The 18,516-nt window shown below is 43.8% G+C and overlaps 1 protein-coding gene across 1 annotated transcript in view; it reads right to left on the reverse strand.

Annotated features, from left to right (window-relative positions):
• The window catches only part of LOC142955069 (dolichyl-diphosphooligosaccharide--protein glycosyltransferase subunit STT3B-like), a 48,905-nt gene extending 30,389 nt beyond the window's left edge, over positions 1-18,516 (reverse strand). The window contains exon 1 of the mRNA XM_076096422.1: positions 17,852-18,516. Coding sequence (XP_075952537.1) covers positions 17,852-18,132 — 281 coding nt within the window. The 5' untranslated portion in view covers positions 18,133-18,516. The remainder of the gene's footprint in view (positions 1-17,851) is intronic.

Genomic DNA, 18,516 nt, shown 5'->3' on the forward strand with positions numbered 1-18,516 from the left:
CTTCCCTCACAGACTGGTTAGCTTGGAGACCTGAACCGGAGAGGCGCGACGTTATCAAATATGCATTAAGGAAACATGTCTTTCTGGAGTGTTGTAGCAAGTCGAAGAAGAAGAAGAAAAAAAAGGTCCTGATGCAGCAATCCGAGAGGGAAGATGGTGCAGCCAGGATTTGAAGCAGCTGTTCTGCACTATATTAATTCTAAAAATGTTTGACCTTTGACAATTTAAGCCAAGGGATGAACAGTACAGAAAGGAAGCCGAACTCAAATAACACCGTTTTTCAGGAATAAAATAATCTACGTTTTGGAAGTGACATTGATAAAAGGCCGAGTTCACGGGGTTTGGTTTGGGCTCATCTTCGGCGGCGCTGGTTGGTCAGTCAGAAGCACTAACAGCCTAACAACAAAACATGTCTCAGCCCGATGCAGTCATGATGAATATTTAATAATGAAGAGACGCTTCGCTTGCTCCGACCAGCTGCTCGACACGTCCGAGTGCCTCGGGAGCGGATCGCGGGGAGGCGGACCGGCTCTGCAAACTTTTGTGGGAAAAAGAACAAAAAGAACGGACCACTCAATGAGCATGCAGGTCTACCAGCCCGCCCACTTCAACCACCTGCTTCCTTTCCATTAGAGTCGTGTAATTAGAAACATTGTGTCACAGTCCACTTATGGCCCTGACTGTATATAGAGCTCTACACGATTATTTTTTTCTCGTTCGCCCTCATCGTTAGCTGGCTGATTTTGACTCGTTACAGCCGCTAACTGAAGCTACGTCTCTCAGAGCTGCTGCATGCAGCATAATAAAATAATGATCCCAGTCTCCTCCACACAGTGAGGCATGCAGCGTATCAATCAAACAGCGGTAACAGATCGCTCCTCGATATCGGCCGTTATCTAAAGCCCAGGTCTCTGTATCGGGACTGTGCACACAGTGGCTCCCTCTTAAAGGTTCTCTATTCATTCAGTGCTATAGCTGCAGGGCAGAACGCTGACTTCTGTCTGGCACTTCTCAAGAGTTCAAAGTGAAAACAAGAGTCTCGGTGCTGAACGGAATCTCCCGCTGACGGCCAATTACTTGCCGCGGTGGCTGACTGAGGAGACAAACTGACCGGCCACGGCAACAAAAGATTGACCTGATTGACCTCCATTTAGCCAGTGGCTCGGTGCCATTACTCACCCTGCATGTCAGAGGGGGTTATTAAGCGTGGGTACACAAGCAATACTTGCTTGCATCCTACAAAATTCCTTTTACTTTAAGAAAGTCTTAAGGAACATTTAGGAGTGACTTGCCTTGTCATGTTGGGGTACCTTTAAGGTTTACTCTGAGGCAACATGGTCATAAAGCCCTTCTCTGAAATGATTTCCCAAGTTATGCAACACTAAACAGTGTTTACATACTAAATGTCATCAAGACATCCACAAATGTTACTCGGTAAACTTAATTGTACTGGCCATTTTGCGATCCACAAAATTGAGTCCATGTCCAGAATGTGTCTGTCAAATGTTGTGCTCTGGCAGCAGACGGGTTTTGAGCCTTTGATATTTTCCACTGAGTGATGAGTCCATTTCCTTTCACATCACCGCGCCCTTGGCCCGGAGGACTGCTGTTCTGTGACTGCTGTGTCCTCTGCAATACTACCAGAAAATCATGAGCAGGTCTCTCTGTGTCTGTGTCTGTGTGTGTGTGTGCGCGCTCTGTGGGCTATTAAATGCAGACGAGGAAACCTTGGCCTGCTTGTTTACCGTATTACTGATGTGACTATCACCGACACGCTTTCTCTTTGACCATTAGCATCTTGCGGGACGAGCTGGCCGCTCATCCTCACTCTTATCTCCTGAGAGCTATAGCGGGGGAAATGGTTGCTGCCGTATGTGTCATGCTAAAGGCCAGCCATTGAAACTAATGGAGTCATCGGAGTGCAGAGCAAGGCATAAACTTTCCCAATATGGAACATGTAGGTCGATGTGGCCACACTGGGAAAAAAACTATGCAAATACATTAGGAGCTAAGTAGAGCATTTGCAGTCATTGTGAGGCCTGGAGCTTTGTTTCTTAAATTAGAGGTCACGAGTTCCATCTATGGTGCCCGCATCCAGTTTAAGACTCTGGTGCTAGCCTACAGGGCAGTGAAAGGAACAGCTCCTTCCTATCTCCAGGCCATGGTCAAGCCCTACACCCCGGCCCGACCACTTCGCTCTGCTACCTCGGGCCGACTGGTTGCCCCGTCGCTCAGAGGTCCCTGCGGCCGATCGACCCGGTCGCGGCTGTTTTCTGTCCTGGCCCCACAGTGGTGGAATGAACTCCCCACTGACGTCAGGACGGCAGAGTCGCTGCCCATCTTTCGGCGCAGGCTGAAAACTCACCTCTTCAAGAAGGCCTACCCTTCCGCTTTGCACTTACCTAGCATCTACTGTATTCATACTAGCTTATTGCACTTATTGTTTTTATATTAGCTTGTGGCACTTATTGCATTCCTTTGTTTCTGCACTGTACGTTGGCTCTGGTTTATGCTCTTAGATACTTGTTTGAGGTAGGCACATGCACTTATTACTTCTGGTGACTAGTTGTTCTCTCGAAAACCGATGTTGAATACACTTATTGTAAGTCGCTTTGGATAAAAGCGTCTGCTAAATGACTGTAATGTAATGTAATGTAATGGTGGGAGGCTGCCCGCATGATGAAGGCAATATGTTTCCATGAGTCTGGCTTCTGGGGCGAGTCTGTCCCATTTGTCATTTGGCTCTCGTGCTGAAAGAGTTCGCAGCCGGCTCTCGACGAAGCCTCGCCATCTGTAAAAAGCTGCCTAACTGCTCGTGGACCGGGATCGACAAAGACGTTTGTTCTAAACAACACAGCCCCTAACGAGGTTAGCATAGCCGCAAAAGCATCATCGCAGAACTGGAGAGTATTTATTCATTGAAAGAAGAGCAAAGAACGAGAACAACTCTCTTCGCTCTTCTCCTGAACGGCCCAGGATAAGAGCTAGATTGACAGATGGTTCATCCAGTCACCTACTAAGTATTGTATTTTTTGAAAGATGTTTTTTAGGATTTCATTAGGGTGAATTTGCTGCAGTATTTCCTACCCAAGTGGAATGCTTCTATTGGATAGAGACAGGCTAACCGACCTGAGATGTTACAGATCTCCTGTAGTCTCACAGGTCACCAGCCAGGATTCAGCAGCATCCAATCAGCAACACAGATCAGATTCTTACTGTGACCCCTCTAATCTCTTTATCAGAGGAATACAGCCACCACCGCCATCTCCTTCACCAACATCCTTTAGAGGTTGACTTTGCCACTCATGTCACTGCCACGCGATCATGTACCCGCCTCACTCTGCAGGGAGCAAAGCCACATGACAGGAAAACTGAGAGAAAAGGAGCAGACAGAAATACACAGGCCATGAGATGAGAGATGGAAGAGCGAGAGCAGCAACAAGAGAGAGCGAGAGAGCAGGGACTGCCTGGGTCACATCAAGGAAGAATACTGTGTGTGAGCAACTCTCTGGGCTACTCCACCTGCCAACCAGCAGCATGCTAATGGCTGGAAAGGTAAAGCGACACAGTGAAGACCAGGGAGAGATACGAAAGACGGGGAGGTGAAGGAAGTAGGAGAAATGAGTGAAGCCCATGGACTGTATATAAGAAGTGGACGCAGTTGCTGTGACGTCAGTAATAGGTTTGTGGAGAGCTGTTTTGAAGCCCAGAGTTCAGGCATTTTGGCCGTCGCCATCTTGGTTTTTTGCAACCAGAAGTGACACGAGAGGGTGGAGCTGAAGCACAACCGAACACCATTTTTATGCGACCAAAATATTACAATTAACTTACATCACACTAAAGTTAAAGTTTCAAGACGAGAACATGGACAACTCCCAGACCGGTCAACGCTGTGGTAGTGACCCGTCAATCACAGTAAGCCCGCCCTAAAGCATACTCCTCTTTATGGTCTGTTTGACTCTAAATGGACCATAATTTACTTAATGAACATCATGCTGTATTGAAGAAGACTTGCCACTAGAGATTGAGACCATAAACTCATGTTTATAATGTTTACTGAGGGAATAAATCAAGTGAGAAGTAGAGTCATTTTCTCATAGACTTCTATACAATCTGACTTATTTTTGCAACCGGAGTCGCCGCCCCCTGATGGTCATTCGAAAGAGTGCAAGGGCACTCCAGCATTGGATTCATTTTCTCAGACTCGGAGGTTGCCGCCTGGTGAAGCCTAGCAATAAGTTGAGTAGAAAGGGTAAGTGATATCTTTCAATTAAAAATTCTCCCATTTCATTACTGTCTTGCGCAGCAAACTGTAATGCGAGGTAACACACGTCAAACAAGCTCTTTTGTCGGTTATCAAACTGGGACAAAGAATGTGCAATCCTGATGAATATTTATCAGTGACAGCCGCAGAGACACTTGTCGCATTAAAACATTAATCAGCTGTGAAAAGAAGGCAAGGCCATTATGATAATTTCTCGCTTTGTTTGTACATTTAATCAGGGTAACAACATTTCTCTGATGGGAGGTGTGCTGTGTAGTGAATTCCTTTAATTGCTCGTTCATGCGGATCTTTAGAGAGGAACAGTGGGGGGTATTATCAAGGAAGCACAGCAGAGGGGCGGGGAAGAGAAATCATCTGTAGTTTTCTACTGCAGCACTGACCACACTTTGCTTTTCCGTTACGTTTTAAGTTGACTTCATCGGCCTTGTCACTCTCTTTGTCATGGCTATTTCACTATCTCTCTGGCAAGTCCCACTTGGCCCATGATGTGAGAATTGTCTGTTGTGACCACAGCAATGTACACAGTGCTCATTAAAAACCCACTACCATGGAATCATAAGGATGTAAGATGATGTAAAGTAACCACATCAGCTGGGACTTTCCCAAACCACAGCATAAAAACACTTTGTAACTGCTGCACTGCAACAGACATGCTGAAAAATGTCATCATTCTGTCTATTGGTAAACCAACTGCCGTACTGATCTTCCAATCAGTGCATTTATATGAACTTGAACGAGCTCTATATGTAATTCAGAGAAAATCCATGATGGAGGGACTGCATCCGCATGGCTCTCAACATGGCGATAGTGGAGTCGGCTGCTAAAAGCCAACGGTGCCAACAGTGCTGACAGGGCGAGCCAGACAGACAGTGTTAACCTGAGGGTTAGGTGCTACGCTTCCGCGACGACAGCACCGGTCGGTGACGACGTTATCACCGTTAACCGCCGTATGACAGAAGCTCGTTTATGTCATTTGAAGACTGTAAAGAACAAATGACCGATAAAGGCGATTTCTGTAAGCATTTAGAGCTGAGGACCAGCGTTGGCTCCGTCTATGCACTGAAGAGGAAGAAGCGAATAAGGGTTCTAGAGTATCTAAATTCTCTTCATACTTGACACTCTGCCTCAAGATGTTATGGGACAATGTTGAATATTCAAACTCGAACGTGTGAAGGCCTGAGACTAATACGGTGAGATAAGGCTGGGGATTAGGATAGCGAGAGCAGGATGTAATCTCAAATGTGGTTTGGGCTACAAGAAGTAAGTTTGTCCATTATGATTTCGTACATATTTTACACCCTTTAAACCGTTTAAAATTGGCTTAAATTCAGGACAATACATGTTGGAAATGTAACATTTCTCCACGCTCTACGGGTCTTTTTTGGAAAGGTGGTGCTGAAAAACCTTGAATTTGGGCTCAAACAAGCTCTACCAGAATCCCCACAACTGTCTGTTAGGCCACGAGGCCTTACTACAGTGGACTCTGGACTGGGAGTAACAGGTTTTATTGTAGCAGCCAGGCTTAATCTACGCAACTGGAAGAGCTCACATAGACCAGAGTTTACAGAGTTGCTTATACTCATGACAGCTGAAAATATGACCGCCAAGGTTCATAAGCAAAACTAGCTAACTTTTTCTGACTTACATTCAAGAGGCAACATCTTCGAGAGCGTACAGGGTACTAGTGGACAGCAAGTGGATGTATGTACATGTATATATGCATGTGTACGTCTAAGAAATATTGGGGTGCTTGTGGCTGCCTTTTAAGTTGGGCGTTGTTAATTGACTGAATCATCCATATTTCTGTATAGAGTTAAATATATTAAAATGTCCAGAAACCTAGTTTCCATGATCCGGGTGAGGGATCCAGCTAGATTTCTAATGACAGAGCAGATTAATTAGCCGCACACAAGCGTGTTTCTGATTGGCTCCTTACATGTGTGAATGTGCAAGACTTTAGCCAAGTGAAGCATCCCTGTGACAGCAGGGCAGTGGGACGAAAGGAAAGCCTACACACATATTATCATGATCAAATCTGAACTTATCGGTTTTATTTATAGAACAGGAGTAGGGACTTCTTCAGAGGCACAGAGGAGGAAAGAGTGAGCAGCCAGGCTGCATCCGTTTACTACTTTCAATAATACTCAATACTTAGAATGACCAACACTCATTTGATCCCTAACAGATAGCATATGGACCGAAATGGTCGCAGGTGACTTTCTTCGATGCCATGGGACAATCTGCGAGTGCTGCACATTTTCTGTAAACTGGTGCAGTCGGAAACGTTCTGAGCGAAAGCAGACACGCGGTCTGATTTCCTGCCTGCCCGTGAAGAGCTGGAAGTGATCTTGTCAGCTTCTCTTCACCAGAACAAGAGGGGAATAAGAGTGAAGACACACGGGGCAGATGTGGGTAGTAGAAAACAGGTGGGGGTGCCTTCAGCAGAAAGGACGACGGGAGAAAAGAGGACAAAAGAAAATCGATGTGCGTCGGAAAATAAATCTGAAATTTAGCATTTATAAAAAAAAAAAGAAAAAAAAAAAATAAAAAAAAAAAAAAAAAGAAAAAAAAAAAAGAAAAAAAAAAATACTTACATATATCATATGCAGTAAAATCTCTTATCAAGTTCAATGCAAATGTCTTTGTTAAACCATGATCACAGTGGAGCTTCTCTCTGTGATACTTTTTAGTGCCATCCTCATTAAAATCATTATCAATGATCCTCATTTAAAGGAAGCCCGTGTGATATTGAGTTTATAAGTAAAGGCGAGTCTACAGCATTGATATTCAACCTTTTAGAAACATTCATTGTTGCAGTCCTCGTAGGGCGGCTTTTTCCTGCAATGGCATTAAGCATTTGTGGGCAAAAAGGGATGTCATTTTTATAATGCGATATTGATTGTTGTTTCTGAGGAAAACTACTTCAGATCAAATGGTCATAAAATGGTGTCTGATTTGTCAAGTATTTCATTTGCACGATTAGTCCAAATCAAAGTAAAAAAATCAGGCACATTCTATATTTCCATACAACAATCCTGCTAATTTATTTCCAGCATTGCCCGAATCAGTCGAATACACAGAAAACTGCTACTAAATGTGCATCATCTTACGAAATACACCCCCCCCCCCCCCCGGCCTGTCATGATAATTACGTTATCAATTTATCGTGTCATAGACATGAAATCGGTCAATAGTCGGTTGGGGAGTAGACACATTTATACATCACAAGATACAAAAGCTACAGTCAGTTAAAACCTGGCAAAGAATTTTGCAAAGGCTTTCCCAAAAACAAAAATGTAAAAAGGCAGTTTATCAAAGAGTAGTAGAAGTACTGTGGGCTGACGTAAAAATACAGCATATGGAACCATGCATCCAAATGTGTCTGTGATGTTTGCATAAAGAGAGAATGTGCAAGGAAAGCAGTGCATCTAGTCAGCATCCCTATAATGTGATTAGAAAAGACTGCATAAGCTAATGTGTTAGCGGCACGGAGGCACGCTGCCAAAAGTAACAGCTCAAAGCACGGTGGGAATCAAAGCAGAGGAAAAAGAAGAAGTCGTTAGAGTGGCCAGTCACTAAATTATAAGCTTCATATTCAAATCATCTTAAGTATTGGCAAGAGCTGAAACAAGCCCAACCCCAGCGAGAAAGTCTTTTCTCCTCTTACTGGAGATGCCAAATGGAGCTTTGTTAGAAAGCAACCGAGATGAGTACCACGCCTCCTGGTGCGTTTACTCCATCAGAAATCATGAAAAAAGTCAAATAATAGCTTGTTAAAATCAAAGCAGCCTCACCCACAAGACAGTAGGACAAATGCTGAGACAGTCAAACGTTCACTCAGGGCCCCTTTTCGGTGTGACCCAAGACAGCCTGCATCAGAAAACCTGACAGCGTCAGACACCAAAAAATGTAGAAATTTAGGACCAAATTGACACAGTGGAGCCGTGAGCACACACCAACTGGAGGGAATACAGCCTGGACACAAAGAAACCACCGGTTATACGTTTCTCTCTCCCAGTGTCGATTCCAAAACCCCAACACAAGGTATGTGCCAATACCAAGTACTGATACCAATACAGGGTAGGAAATTTACATATTTTTTTTAGGGGGCAATTTTTGCCCCCACTGACTGAAATCCATCATCATTTCCCTTTATGCCTCTTGGCATGTAGGGCAGCAACAAAAGTCTTCCACTCCCGTCTGTCCTGGGCGAGTCGCTGGATGGTGCCCCATGAGTGGTTTAGGCTCTGCATCTCCTTCTCCACAGTTCTTCTCCATGTGTTTCTTGGTCGGCCTCGTTTTCTTTTCCCTTCTGGTGTCCAATGTAAGGCTGTTCTTGTAATATCAGCAAGATCTTTTCTCAACACATGTCCTATCCATCCCCATCTTCTTCTCATTAGGAAAATGGTCTCCATGCATTCTTGTTGGCATTTCTCATACAGTTCTTTATTTGAAATGGTGTTTGGCCAGAAAATGTGCAGTATTCATCTTAAACTCTTGGTGTGGAAGCTTGATAGTCTGTTGAGGTCTTCTTGTGTCATTCTCCAGCATTCAGAACCGTACAATAGGGTGGATAAAACACAGCTCTGATACAATTTAAGTTTGGTCTTGATGGTGTACTGCTGTGACCTCCATATGTTATTCAGTACTTTGAAAGCGTTCCTTGCCTTATTAAGCCGATTCTTGATGTCTTTATCTGTGCCTGAAATCCAGGGGCATTTAAAAAAAAATTGGGGGCACTTTTTGAAACTTGTGAAATAACATTTAACCTTTGTTCAAAATAATAAATATACTTATTTAGGCTTACAGTATATGAGCAATTGTCATCAAATGGCAATAAGACTATTAGGCAGTAGTCTACAGATTCAAAGTGTTTTCTTAGATTTTTTGAACAAAAAACAAACAGAAAACATAAATCAGACAATCATATTCAATTTTATTCTATTTCTTTGTAGTTATTTATTGTTATTATTACATTTTTTAAACAACCATTAAACAATTATTAAGTCAACGATGCCTTGATTACATATACATCAGTCATTGTATGGAATTATTGAGAAAGATATTTTTGTCACACCTTAAATATTGTGATATTACCCATTTTTGTCCTGAACTTATACATCAGTCATTGTGTGGAATTTTTGAGAAAAACAATTTTATAGCACCTTAAAAATGTGCCATTTGAAGGTACAAATTCAGAGTTTTTGCAAAGTAAAATATCTTAATTGACTGTCAGTCAGGTATTATTCATTTCCAGCAACCCTCAAATCAAAGAATAAAGACACTTTGCACACAATTTAGGTGTATTTTCCCTTTAACTCACGAGATGCAGGTAGAATGTTTTATACTTAATGTGAATATAATTCATTTAATCTAATTTCCATTATGCAATATGTATACATCTTGGCATCTTATTCTGAAAACCGGATGTTCGTCTGAAGAAACCGGATGTTGTCTCACGTTAATCTTTCCGCTAGCTTTCAAAGTCCTTCGCTCGCTCCCGATCTGCGCCGTTTACCGTGAATTTCAGCATGTAGGTGCACTACAATTTAAGTGTCTGCTCAGTTGACCGCAGTCACAGGTCTGATTAAGAAGCGCTCCATTTATTTATTTGTTTAGAAAGTTTGGTTCTTCACGCACACGCAACATCAGTCAAGGCGAAAATCAAAAACATTCTATGGCAACTGGACTGGGTCATATAGACTACGATGTTTTTGACAAGTTCATTAAATTATCATTATTAGAGGAAATTATGGGGCATTTTTTGCCCCCTCCTAGTGATATCAGGGGCAAAATTATATTTCTCAGGGGCATTTTTGCCCTTTGCCCTCGTGTATTTCCGACGCTGTACCAATACAACTGTCATTTACATTTTCAAATTCCCTTGTTAAAATGAATGTACCACAATAAGGTTAAAATGAATGTACCACAATAAGGCCAAGCGGCTGAAAGCCAGCATTTGCTCTGTTTTACAAGGTCATGAAGTTTGCCAAAACTCAGTGTTTCTTGAAGAAGCAGCTACTGCCATAGTCTCTTTGATGCTCAGCATGGTTGGACCGAAACACCTCCTTGCTCTGAGCCAATTCCCTGAGAGCCAATTAGCTGCTGAGGGGGGGGGGGAGGAGACAGCAGAGCAGGAGGAGTATGGAGCTCAAAGAGGTGAGAGTGCTAGGGTGAATGGTAAACAAGTTCACTGGCCTTCAGAGGTGTGTGTCACAAAGCTGGAGTTTTGGAGTACAGTGCAGGCAGAGAATCTAACTGCGTTAAAGTGTGGAGAGGGTATCCTTAGGGCATACATTAAACACTGTACGGAGCCTCTTTGTTCTGGAGCTCTTTGCCGATTCATTGTGTCATTTCAAAATGTACGCATTACCTGTAAACTTTCCGTTGGTCAGCCAGATAAATAAATTGACTAGAATGTCTCTCCAATATGATAAAACCACCTGCTATTCCAGTGGTGGAAGAGGAACTGGCTTACAACAGTGTGTGATAAAGCGGCGCATATAGCTCCGGCAGCAGTCCACACGCACACAGATACACAACCTGATCAACTGTGATCATCTACTTCCTCTGACTGCCATCTTACAGTTTGACTGGTGGAGTGAGATATTAACAGAAAGAAACACTCTAAAGTATTTCCAAATGAATGACATTTTACCTTAATGCCATTGAGGCCTAAATGTGACCCAGTTGGACATAAAGAGAAGAACTTCCTGCCATCTTCCCCCTCATAAAACCAAGCTTACATGAGTAAAACGGTGTGGTTAAATCATTCGGGCTATTTCAACCTACCCATCCGAATGAAAGCTTAGAATGACTCATCCCCATTCTGGATGTTGCATAATAAAAAACAAAAACTTGTGTTATCTAAGCTGAATAAAGGGTATCTTCCACACGTACGTGGTGGGAAGGATTTCCTGGGAAATACAAATGACTGTGACAGAAATATTATTATTAACTCTTTTCTGATGAGTCATTAATAACACCTTGACAACAGGTCCATGCAATCCAACGGTGCTGTGACACAGCAGCCACAGTAGAAGTTGTTTTACTGTGACAAGGGGAGGTGGTGATGTTGAAAGTAATGGCTGCCTGCCAGCTTCTTGAAGCTTCCAGCATCTGCTTGGTTGGAGTTTATAGGTACAAATGGGCAACTCTGCAATCAACATCAGTTACTTTTCCGAAAGTCTATCAATCACTTTTTAGAAATTCCACATGAACCACTCTTCACATCGGCATGAATCAGACCTGCCGCACAGCCGTTTGAAAAGAAAATACCTCTCACTTAAAGAGGGCTCGCCTGTGACTGCAGTTATTTCCTTCCTCCAAAAACAGTGGTGAAGAACAGCAGGAGCAAATGCCACAAATGTAGTTTTCATTCAAACAAAGAATTATGGCTGCATATTTTTGCCAAACTATTCAGAGCACACAAGGCCAACTTGCCTCCTAAGAGGACCATATGAAAGGTTGGTGACAAGCAATGTACCAATTAAAAGGCCTTTTCTTCTTTTCTTTTTTAACCGAGTCTGGTGCTGCGCTCACTGTGCATAAAACGCACCAGAGCTACATTACATCACTTCTAACAAACTTCATGTCACAATGAGCGCAAAACAAAGGCCTGTTTTGACCGGAGACTGTGCATATAAGAAGTGGGCGTAGTCATTGTGACATCACCCATTGGTTTGTGGACTGATGTTTTGAAGCCTCGAGTTCGCTATCTTGGATTACGGCTGTCGCCATGTCATTTTTTTCCGCAACCAATGAACGAAAGTTACCATATTTGGAATGTGGAGGAGTGACGTAGAGACGCCGTATACGACTCTCGTAGCGGCAGCTACCTGTCAATCACAGTAAGCCCGCCCTAAAGCATACTCTGCTTTATGGTCCATTTACTCTAAATGGACCATAATTCACTAAATGAACATCATGCTGTATTGAAGAAGACTTGAAACTAGAGATTGAGACCATAAACTCATGTTTACAATGTTTACTGAGGTAATAAATCAAGAGAGAAGTAGAGTCATTTTCTCATAGACTTCTATACAACCAGAGGAGTCGCCCCCTGATGGACACTAGAGAGAATGCAAGTTTTAAGACACTTCCACATCGGCAGAACCGGAGGTTGCCGCCTGGTTTTGACACGATATTCTCTGGTCTCAGCTCATCTTAAAACACTGAATCCGTCATGTATTATCATTATTTTGTTAAAAGTACTGCTACTAATAAAATTGGGTATCGTACCGTTTTTAAAATGGTATTGCGATACCTTTCCAACATCGGTATACCGTGCAACAATACGTTATCGTCACTTCACGTGTTCAACTGACTTTAGCAGTTCAGATAACAGACACTCGACTGTCCTTCCGTTATTACAGACATGTGAACTAACCATAGACACTTCTTGGACTCCAGGATGAATATAGGGGACGCACTGGAGTCGATATTTAGTGTTATTTTTGGCATTTAGGAAAAAAGTTTCTATTCTTTGTCATGGAAGCCAGTCCTGTACAATATACAGGGGAGACACTGCTGATAAAAGCGTAAAGATGTGAAGAGAATGTCAATTATCTCTGTTCAAATCAAAAGGGTGTGTTTAACATCTCGCTGCTCACTGTTCCACAACAGCCTTTTCATTGTTACCGTACATTGTTTTTGGACTTTCAAAAGATCACGCGTACACTGGGTCCAGTGGGACACCAAACACTGTGCCGATAAAGGATCTTTCAAGGGATACAGGAAGGCCACATTCAGTTACGAGCAAGGAAAACAGATCACTGAGAGTTGTTGATCAAATATAATCCAGAAGCATAACTTTATATAAAAATGTTATTGTACACTCCAGAAAAATGGAAACCCCTCTGTCCTGTAATTTAATCAAACAGAACCACCCCTTCAATCTCAATGTCGTTTAGCTGACAAAATGAGGTCTTCACTGCAGTTGACAGTAGACAGACCTTTAGTGTGGCAAACACAGCTGACAGTAAGTGAGTCGGAGGTTTGTAAAACCAATATTATTCCTATTTCTTGACACTGTGTCAGAACTGTTGACTCAACGGTACATTTCAGACAAAAGGTTTGCAGCGGTGAATTCAGGTTTCCTAAATCTGAAGGAGAGTTAGATTTAACACTTAAGACTTTTTTTTATTGCCACTTGGAATGAAATTTCAGTGCAATTTTACAAGAATGAGGAAAAAAACATCTATCGTGTCGGGTTTGAATCACTTCCTGCACAGAAATACGACGTGCCTCATTTACATCGCCATGCCGTGAACTCTTGCTTGAGTGGCCGATTATCGTCGAGTTTGCGCTTCCTCATGACGTCGCTAGCTAGCAGACATCAGATCTGCTCTGAGCATCAAGACGGCTAACAAAATACGAGTGCCGTTGGTGTCCTCTCTCCTGATCCGTGTGATGTCATTGCAAGAGGCATTCGGTAAATGATTTAGAAAATAGATGTTTAGGCATTTATAAGATCGATGTAATGCCAAGTGAGGCCTTGTTCCTGGAAAACTATTAGAAACACTTTTTGATTTAATGCAATCCAAACACAATACCACTAACTTCTGTTGCCAAATGTACCACGAGTTGAGTCGACTGAACGGACATTAAAGTCCTGCATTTGCTCAGAATAACACCACAAACATGTTATATTATAACATGTTCCCATGAATACGGTATGTATCGTTCCCATATGTTAAAGGCTGACAGCAAGAATAACCGGCAGCAGTAGCAGTGGTGACGGTAATGAGCTCCACTGTGAGGTAGGAGTCATATTACTGCAGTAATGCAGCAGCAGGCCCAGTGCTGGTGTCAACAGCTCGACATCTGAAGCTTCATATAGACAGAGTTATTGCAGGGCTGTTCAATAGGACTGAAGAAAATCATCATCAGCAAACAATTGGGAAAATGGCAGCAGTGTGGAGTCCAAACTGCACAAGGTCACGGCCTCCCGGTGGGTATGCGAGTGTGTCGGCCTATCTGACCCCTTCATCTTGTCTGTTGCCGGCGGCTGATGGAACATTTGCTCCCCCTACCCGGTGAAAAGCACCCGCGTTTGGCAGAGTCGCCATCGCCACCGCCAGCCATGAGGATCGGGTTTCAGGTGGTCCGTCAACAGAGCCGGGCCACGGGCACAAACTGTAACGACCCCCGCGACCTGAGCACAGTGCGCCGCTGAAGGCACCCTAATGGAGAGGCAGCGGGAGCTCACTTGCTCTCGTGAATCATCGGCCTTGCATTGCACTGCTGACCTGGATCCAGCTTCTTTTTTTTTTTTTTTTTTTAACTGTCATCTACAGCCGAGAATAAAAAAAAGAAAAGAAAGAAAATAAGGACTGACTCACTCACTCCATTTGACCCTAGCAGCAGTGAAAGGATTGAGATGATTAAGCAGAAATGAGCGAGAAAAAGAATCAGATCTGAGGAGGCAGTTGGTGAAAATGACGGGGCTAAATAGAGGATCTACTTCCCTATTCCGTTTCAAGCAGGCACTTTTCATTTCTCCTCCCTGCCCTTCATTTCAAAACCTTCAAAAAGGCACCAGTGTGGTACGACTAGATGTCTCAGACGCGTGTACAGCAATAACGCAGCCTCGGGTCTATTACGGAAAATAGAAACCCCTCAGAGCGCCTTGTAATGTGGCACGGCTCATGATGACCCCCCCCATTCTGCAGCCCATCAACTCCATCCTCAATAAACAACGGGGCCGCTTCCAGTTATCTTCCATTTGTGCATGCGACAACAAAGAGAACAGTATCCTCACATTAGACAGGATCTGTCACCCTGTCTGCTTTCACAAGGTCCTTCTCAGTTCACTTTGCTGCCATCAACCATCAACATTCATTTTAGGGCACAAAGCCAACCAGTGATTTCAGAATGTTTGAATAATACTGTTGTTACCAAGGTTAGGGTTTGATTATTCCCATCACAACCTCACATTTTGTTGGTTTATTGTCCTAGACATCAAATACAACTAAGATTAATGTATGCCACTGACATAATGATGACATAACAGTATAATAAATCAACTACAGCCTTTCAAAGAGAAATTAACTATTAATTCTGAAGGAGAATAGTGAGACATTGGAGTTGGAATGGGGAAAAAAAACATTGAAATAGCCTAAACAAATAAAACAAAACAATGAATAAAATAGACTCTCGGCTCCGTTGACAAAAATGTGCAATGCTGCACAACACCCCAAGTCTTACAATGGCATTATATTATTCTGGCATGTTCAGTTTAATATGATATGAAACAGAGGAGAGCATGAAATCTCCATATTTGAGATGCTGAAAACAGCATTTTCTGCCCTTTTTGCAAGAACAAAGACTTTAACGACGAATCGATTATCAAAATAGCTGGCGATTAATATTCTGTCAAATCGACTAATCGTTGTAGCTCTATCTGACACACCGGCCTAATATATCAATCAGAGGGAAGTTTTTTGTTTTACTTACAAATGAGTTTTGTCAGAGCACCAACACCAGTTTTCAGAAAGCACACTAACCAGAAAACAGCTTTCATTTTGGTCTTTTGGACTCAATGAAGTCTCACTAGCAAGTTCATCCGACAGAGACATAAGCATTAATGAAGACCTTCTATTGCTTCTGTTGTGTTCGTGATTCACACAGTCAAAGCTCAAAGCATGACCATCTACTGGGCCGCCCGCCTGACACTAGTGCCGATCCACTTCGCCATCCAACTCCGTCTATCGCTTCTGAAGGAAAAGGACTATAAACCAGCCACATCAAAAGGACACGTCACAGAGAAGAAGAAGGCTAGAAAGGGAAGAAACAGGGTAGTGGGGGGAGGGGCTCACAACTGTGATCATCCTCTTTTAAAAGATAAGAACGACAGCAACATCACGAGTGCACGAGGGAACTGCCATCAAACAGCGGTCGGGTAAAGGCTGTAAACTCCGTTGCTTTTATCTTCCTGAATGCTCGACAACCTCCAGGTGTCTTTAGTGTGACCGCTGATTACTCCTTCCGCACTTTTCAAATGTCTTCCTGCGAGACAAACAGCGGGTTCAAACTCCAGCCTGTTGTACATTAATAACTGTTTGGCAAAGACAAGCTTCTTCCGCCGACACAGAGCAGAGGGTTCCTCTTCCACAGATGAGGCGGCCCGAAAATGTACTGTACGTCATAAATGTACAAGCAGATATTACCTGACCTTTCACATCCTGCATCACCTGATTTCCTGCAGGGGAGACACCGACACACACACACACGTCTCATCGGCCATCCACATATCTAGTTTACATCATGCTGCCAGTCTGATAGCAAAGGGAGAAACGATAGAACACTGAGAGTGGCGTGTGAATAAATTTCACTCCTCGCCATGCCACATTAGGCTCTCAGACAGCGACACGCGGGGAAAGGCGCAGGACCCTCCATCCAGGCAGAGCTTTCAAGTCTCCCTCTTTTATTCAGCAGACGAGACAACGACAAGCAGTTTAATCCATGCTGCTTGGTCTCAGAATAATCATTAAAATGCTCGCAGTGATGCAATGCAGGCTTCGGCCAAGGCAACCAAAAAAATCATTAATGGACAATATCTGCCAGAACCAGAAGTCATAGTAGTAGAGATTTTGAAATCAAAACACAAGTGAGAAAAGGGGCTGCGATGAAGCGCGTCGGCCCCTGGCTGGTTTCAACTGAGGGGAGCTTTCATATGCATGATGTGCATGAGGAGATCATTCGTATTTGAGAATAACACAAACATGAATGAGTGCAAAATCTGACTTTTTGGGCCAGGGCCCTGCTCACACCTTATCTTGCTAACCTCACTGTCAGCTGCAAGCCCGGGCTGCACGAACATCCGAAGCCTTTTACACACTTGAATTAAAAAAAAATAAAAAAATCAGCAGCGTGTACTTCAAGTATTCAAGGTGATGGAAACTTTCAAGACCACACTGAATCCGAACACTGGATATTGTTAAGCAGAATAAGTTTGCACAGATGTGGAGACAAACCCTTGTTATAGGAATAGGGTGCAAGAATAGGGTACAACATGATGACAGTTTGCGTCACTGAGGTCACATTACGACCCCGTAATCGCAGGTAAACAAAGGAGGAAAATCTGTGTCAGAGGGACTTCGCTCGCGACTGCTTCTTTTCCGGGTTCAACCCGTGTCAGATGAGGGCTGTCACCATTGTCCTAGTTTACTCTGCTGTGACCCCCCCACCGGCTGTTACAACGTTGCACTTAATAATGAACGACAATAGATACGCAGGCCTTCACTTGGTACCGAGGAGGAGAGCCTTAACTGTGGGGGGTGTTTCTCAATCAGCATACAGGTCAGAAAAAGGTACAGATACACAAAACACAATAAGTAGCATTTAGCCCGATTTGTCCCCGTTTGAAGTTTGAACCAAAAAAAAAAGCAAGAAGTCTTATTTTTTGTGAATTTAGGCGCGTGACAAACAGCTCACTTGACATGTTTGGAAAGATACATCCCAACAATACAACCGAGGCTACATTTGTAGCAACATTTCTTGACAAACAACGCAAAGAAGCTAAGTGCATGAATGTGCGTACATGTGGGGGAAGACCAAACTCACCAGGGGTCAAACTCGTGAATGATGCTCTCGAAGCGAATGACAGCGAAGAGCCGGGCGCTGAAACCGGCCAGCCAGGCCAGGAACAGGATGGTGAAAGACAGCAAAGACTGCCACCCAGCCGGCTGCGACAGGCCGCCGGACAGACCTCCTCCTCCTTGCCCGGCGTTGCTGCCTCTCTCCGCCACCACCGCCGTGCTGCTGCGTCCGTTCCCCGAGTACGACGCTCCGGAGTTCAGCAAGGATTTGTGTTTGTTGTCGGAGACCGGGTGATGCTCCGCCATATTCTACGTCAGTCCCGTCGTGGCGGGCGAGCGAAGAGAGCTATCTGGTATCACACAGGAAAGACCCCCCCCCCCCCCTCCAACCTTTTTTTTCCTTTTTCGCTGCCACGCTCCTCTTCCGAAACCACTTGCACCACCTTCCCTTCTAGCCCCCGTACCCCCCCCTAAAACGCCAGCTGTAATTGCAAACTTTCCAACCTTACTTCCCACTAACCGCAAAACCAGCTAACATAATCCCGAGGAGTCACATAGTAGCGCTGATTTGCAGCATACTGGAAGTGTCACATGCGGCTCGAGCAGTTACTCCTTCCTTTCTTGGGAGCTGGATGAAGGGGCGGGAGCTGCGCGCGGAGCAGGAAGAGCTGTCAGCCTCTCACAGCGAGA

Source organism: Anarhichas minor, unplaced genomic scaffold (genome assembly GCF_050575085.1).
Source record: "Anarhichas minor isolate MPS153535 unplaced genomic scaffold, ASM5057508v1 ptg000022l, whole genome shotgun sequence".
Taxonomy (NCBI): Eukaryota; Metazoa; Chordata; class Actinopteri; order Perciformes; family Anarhichadidae; genus Anarhichas; species Anarhichas minor.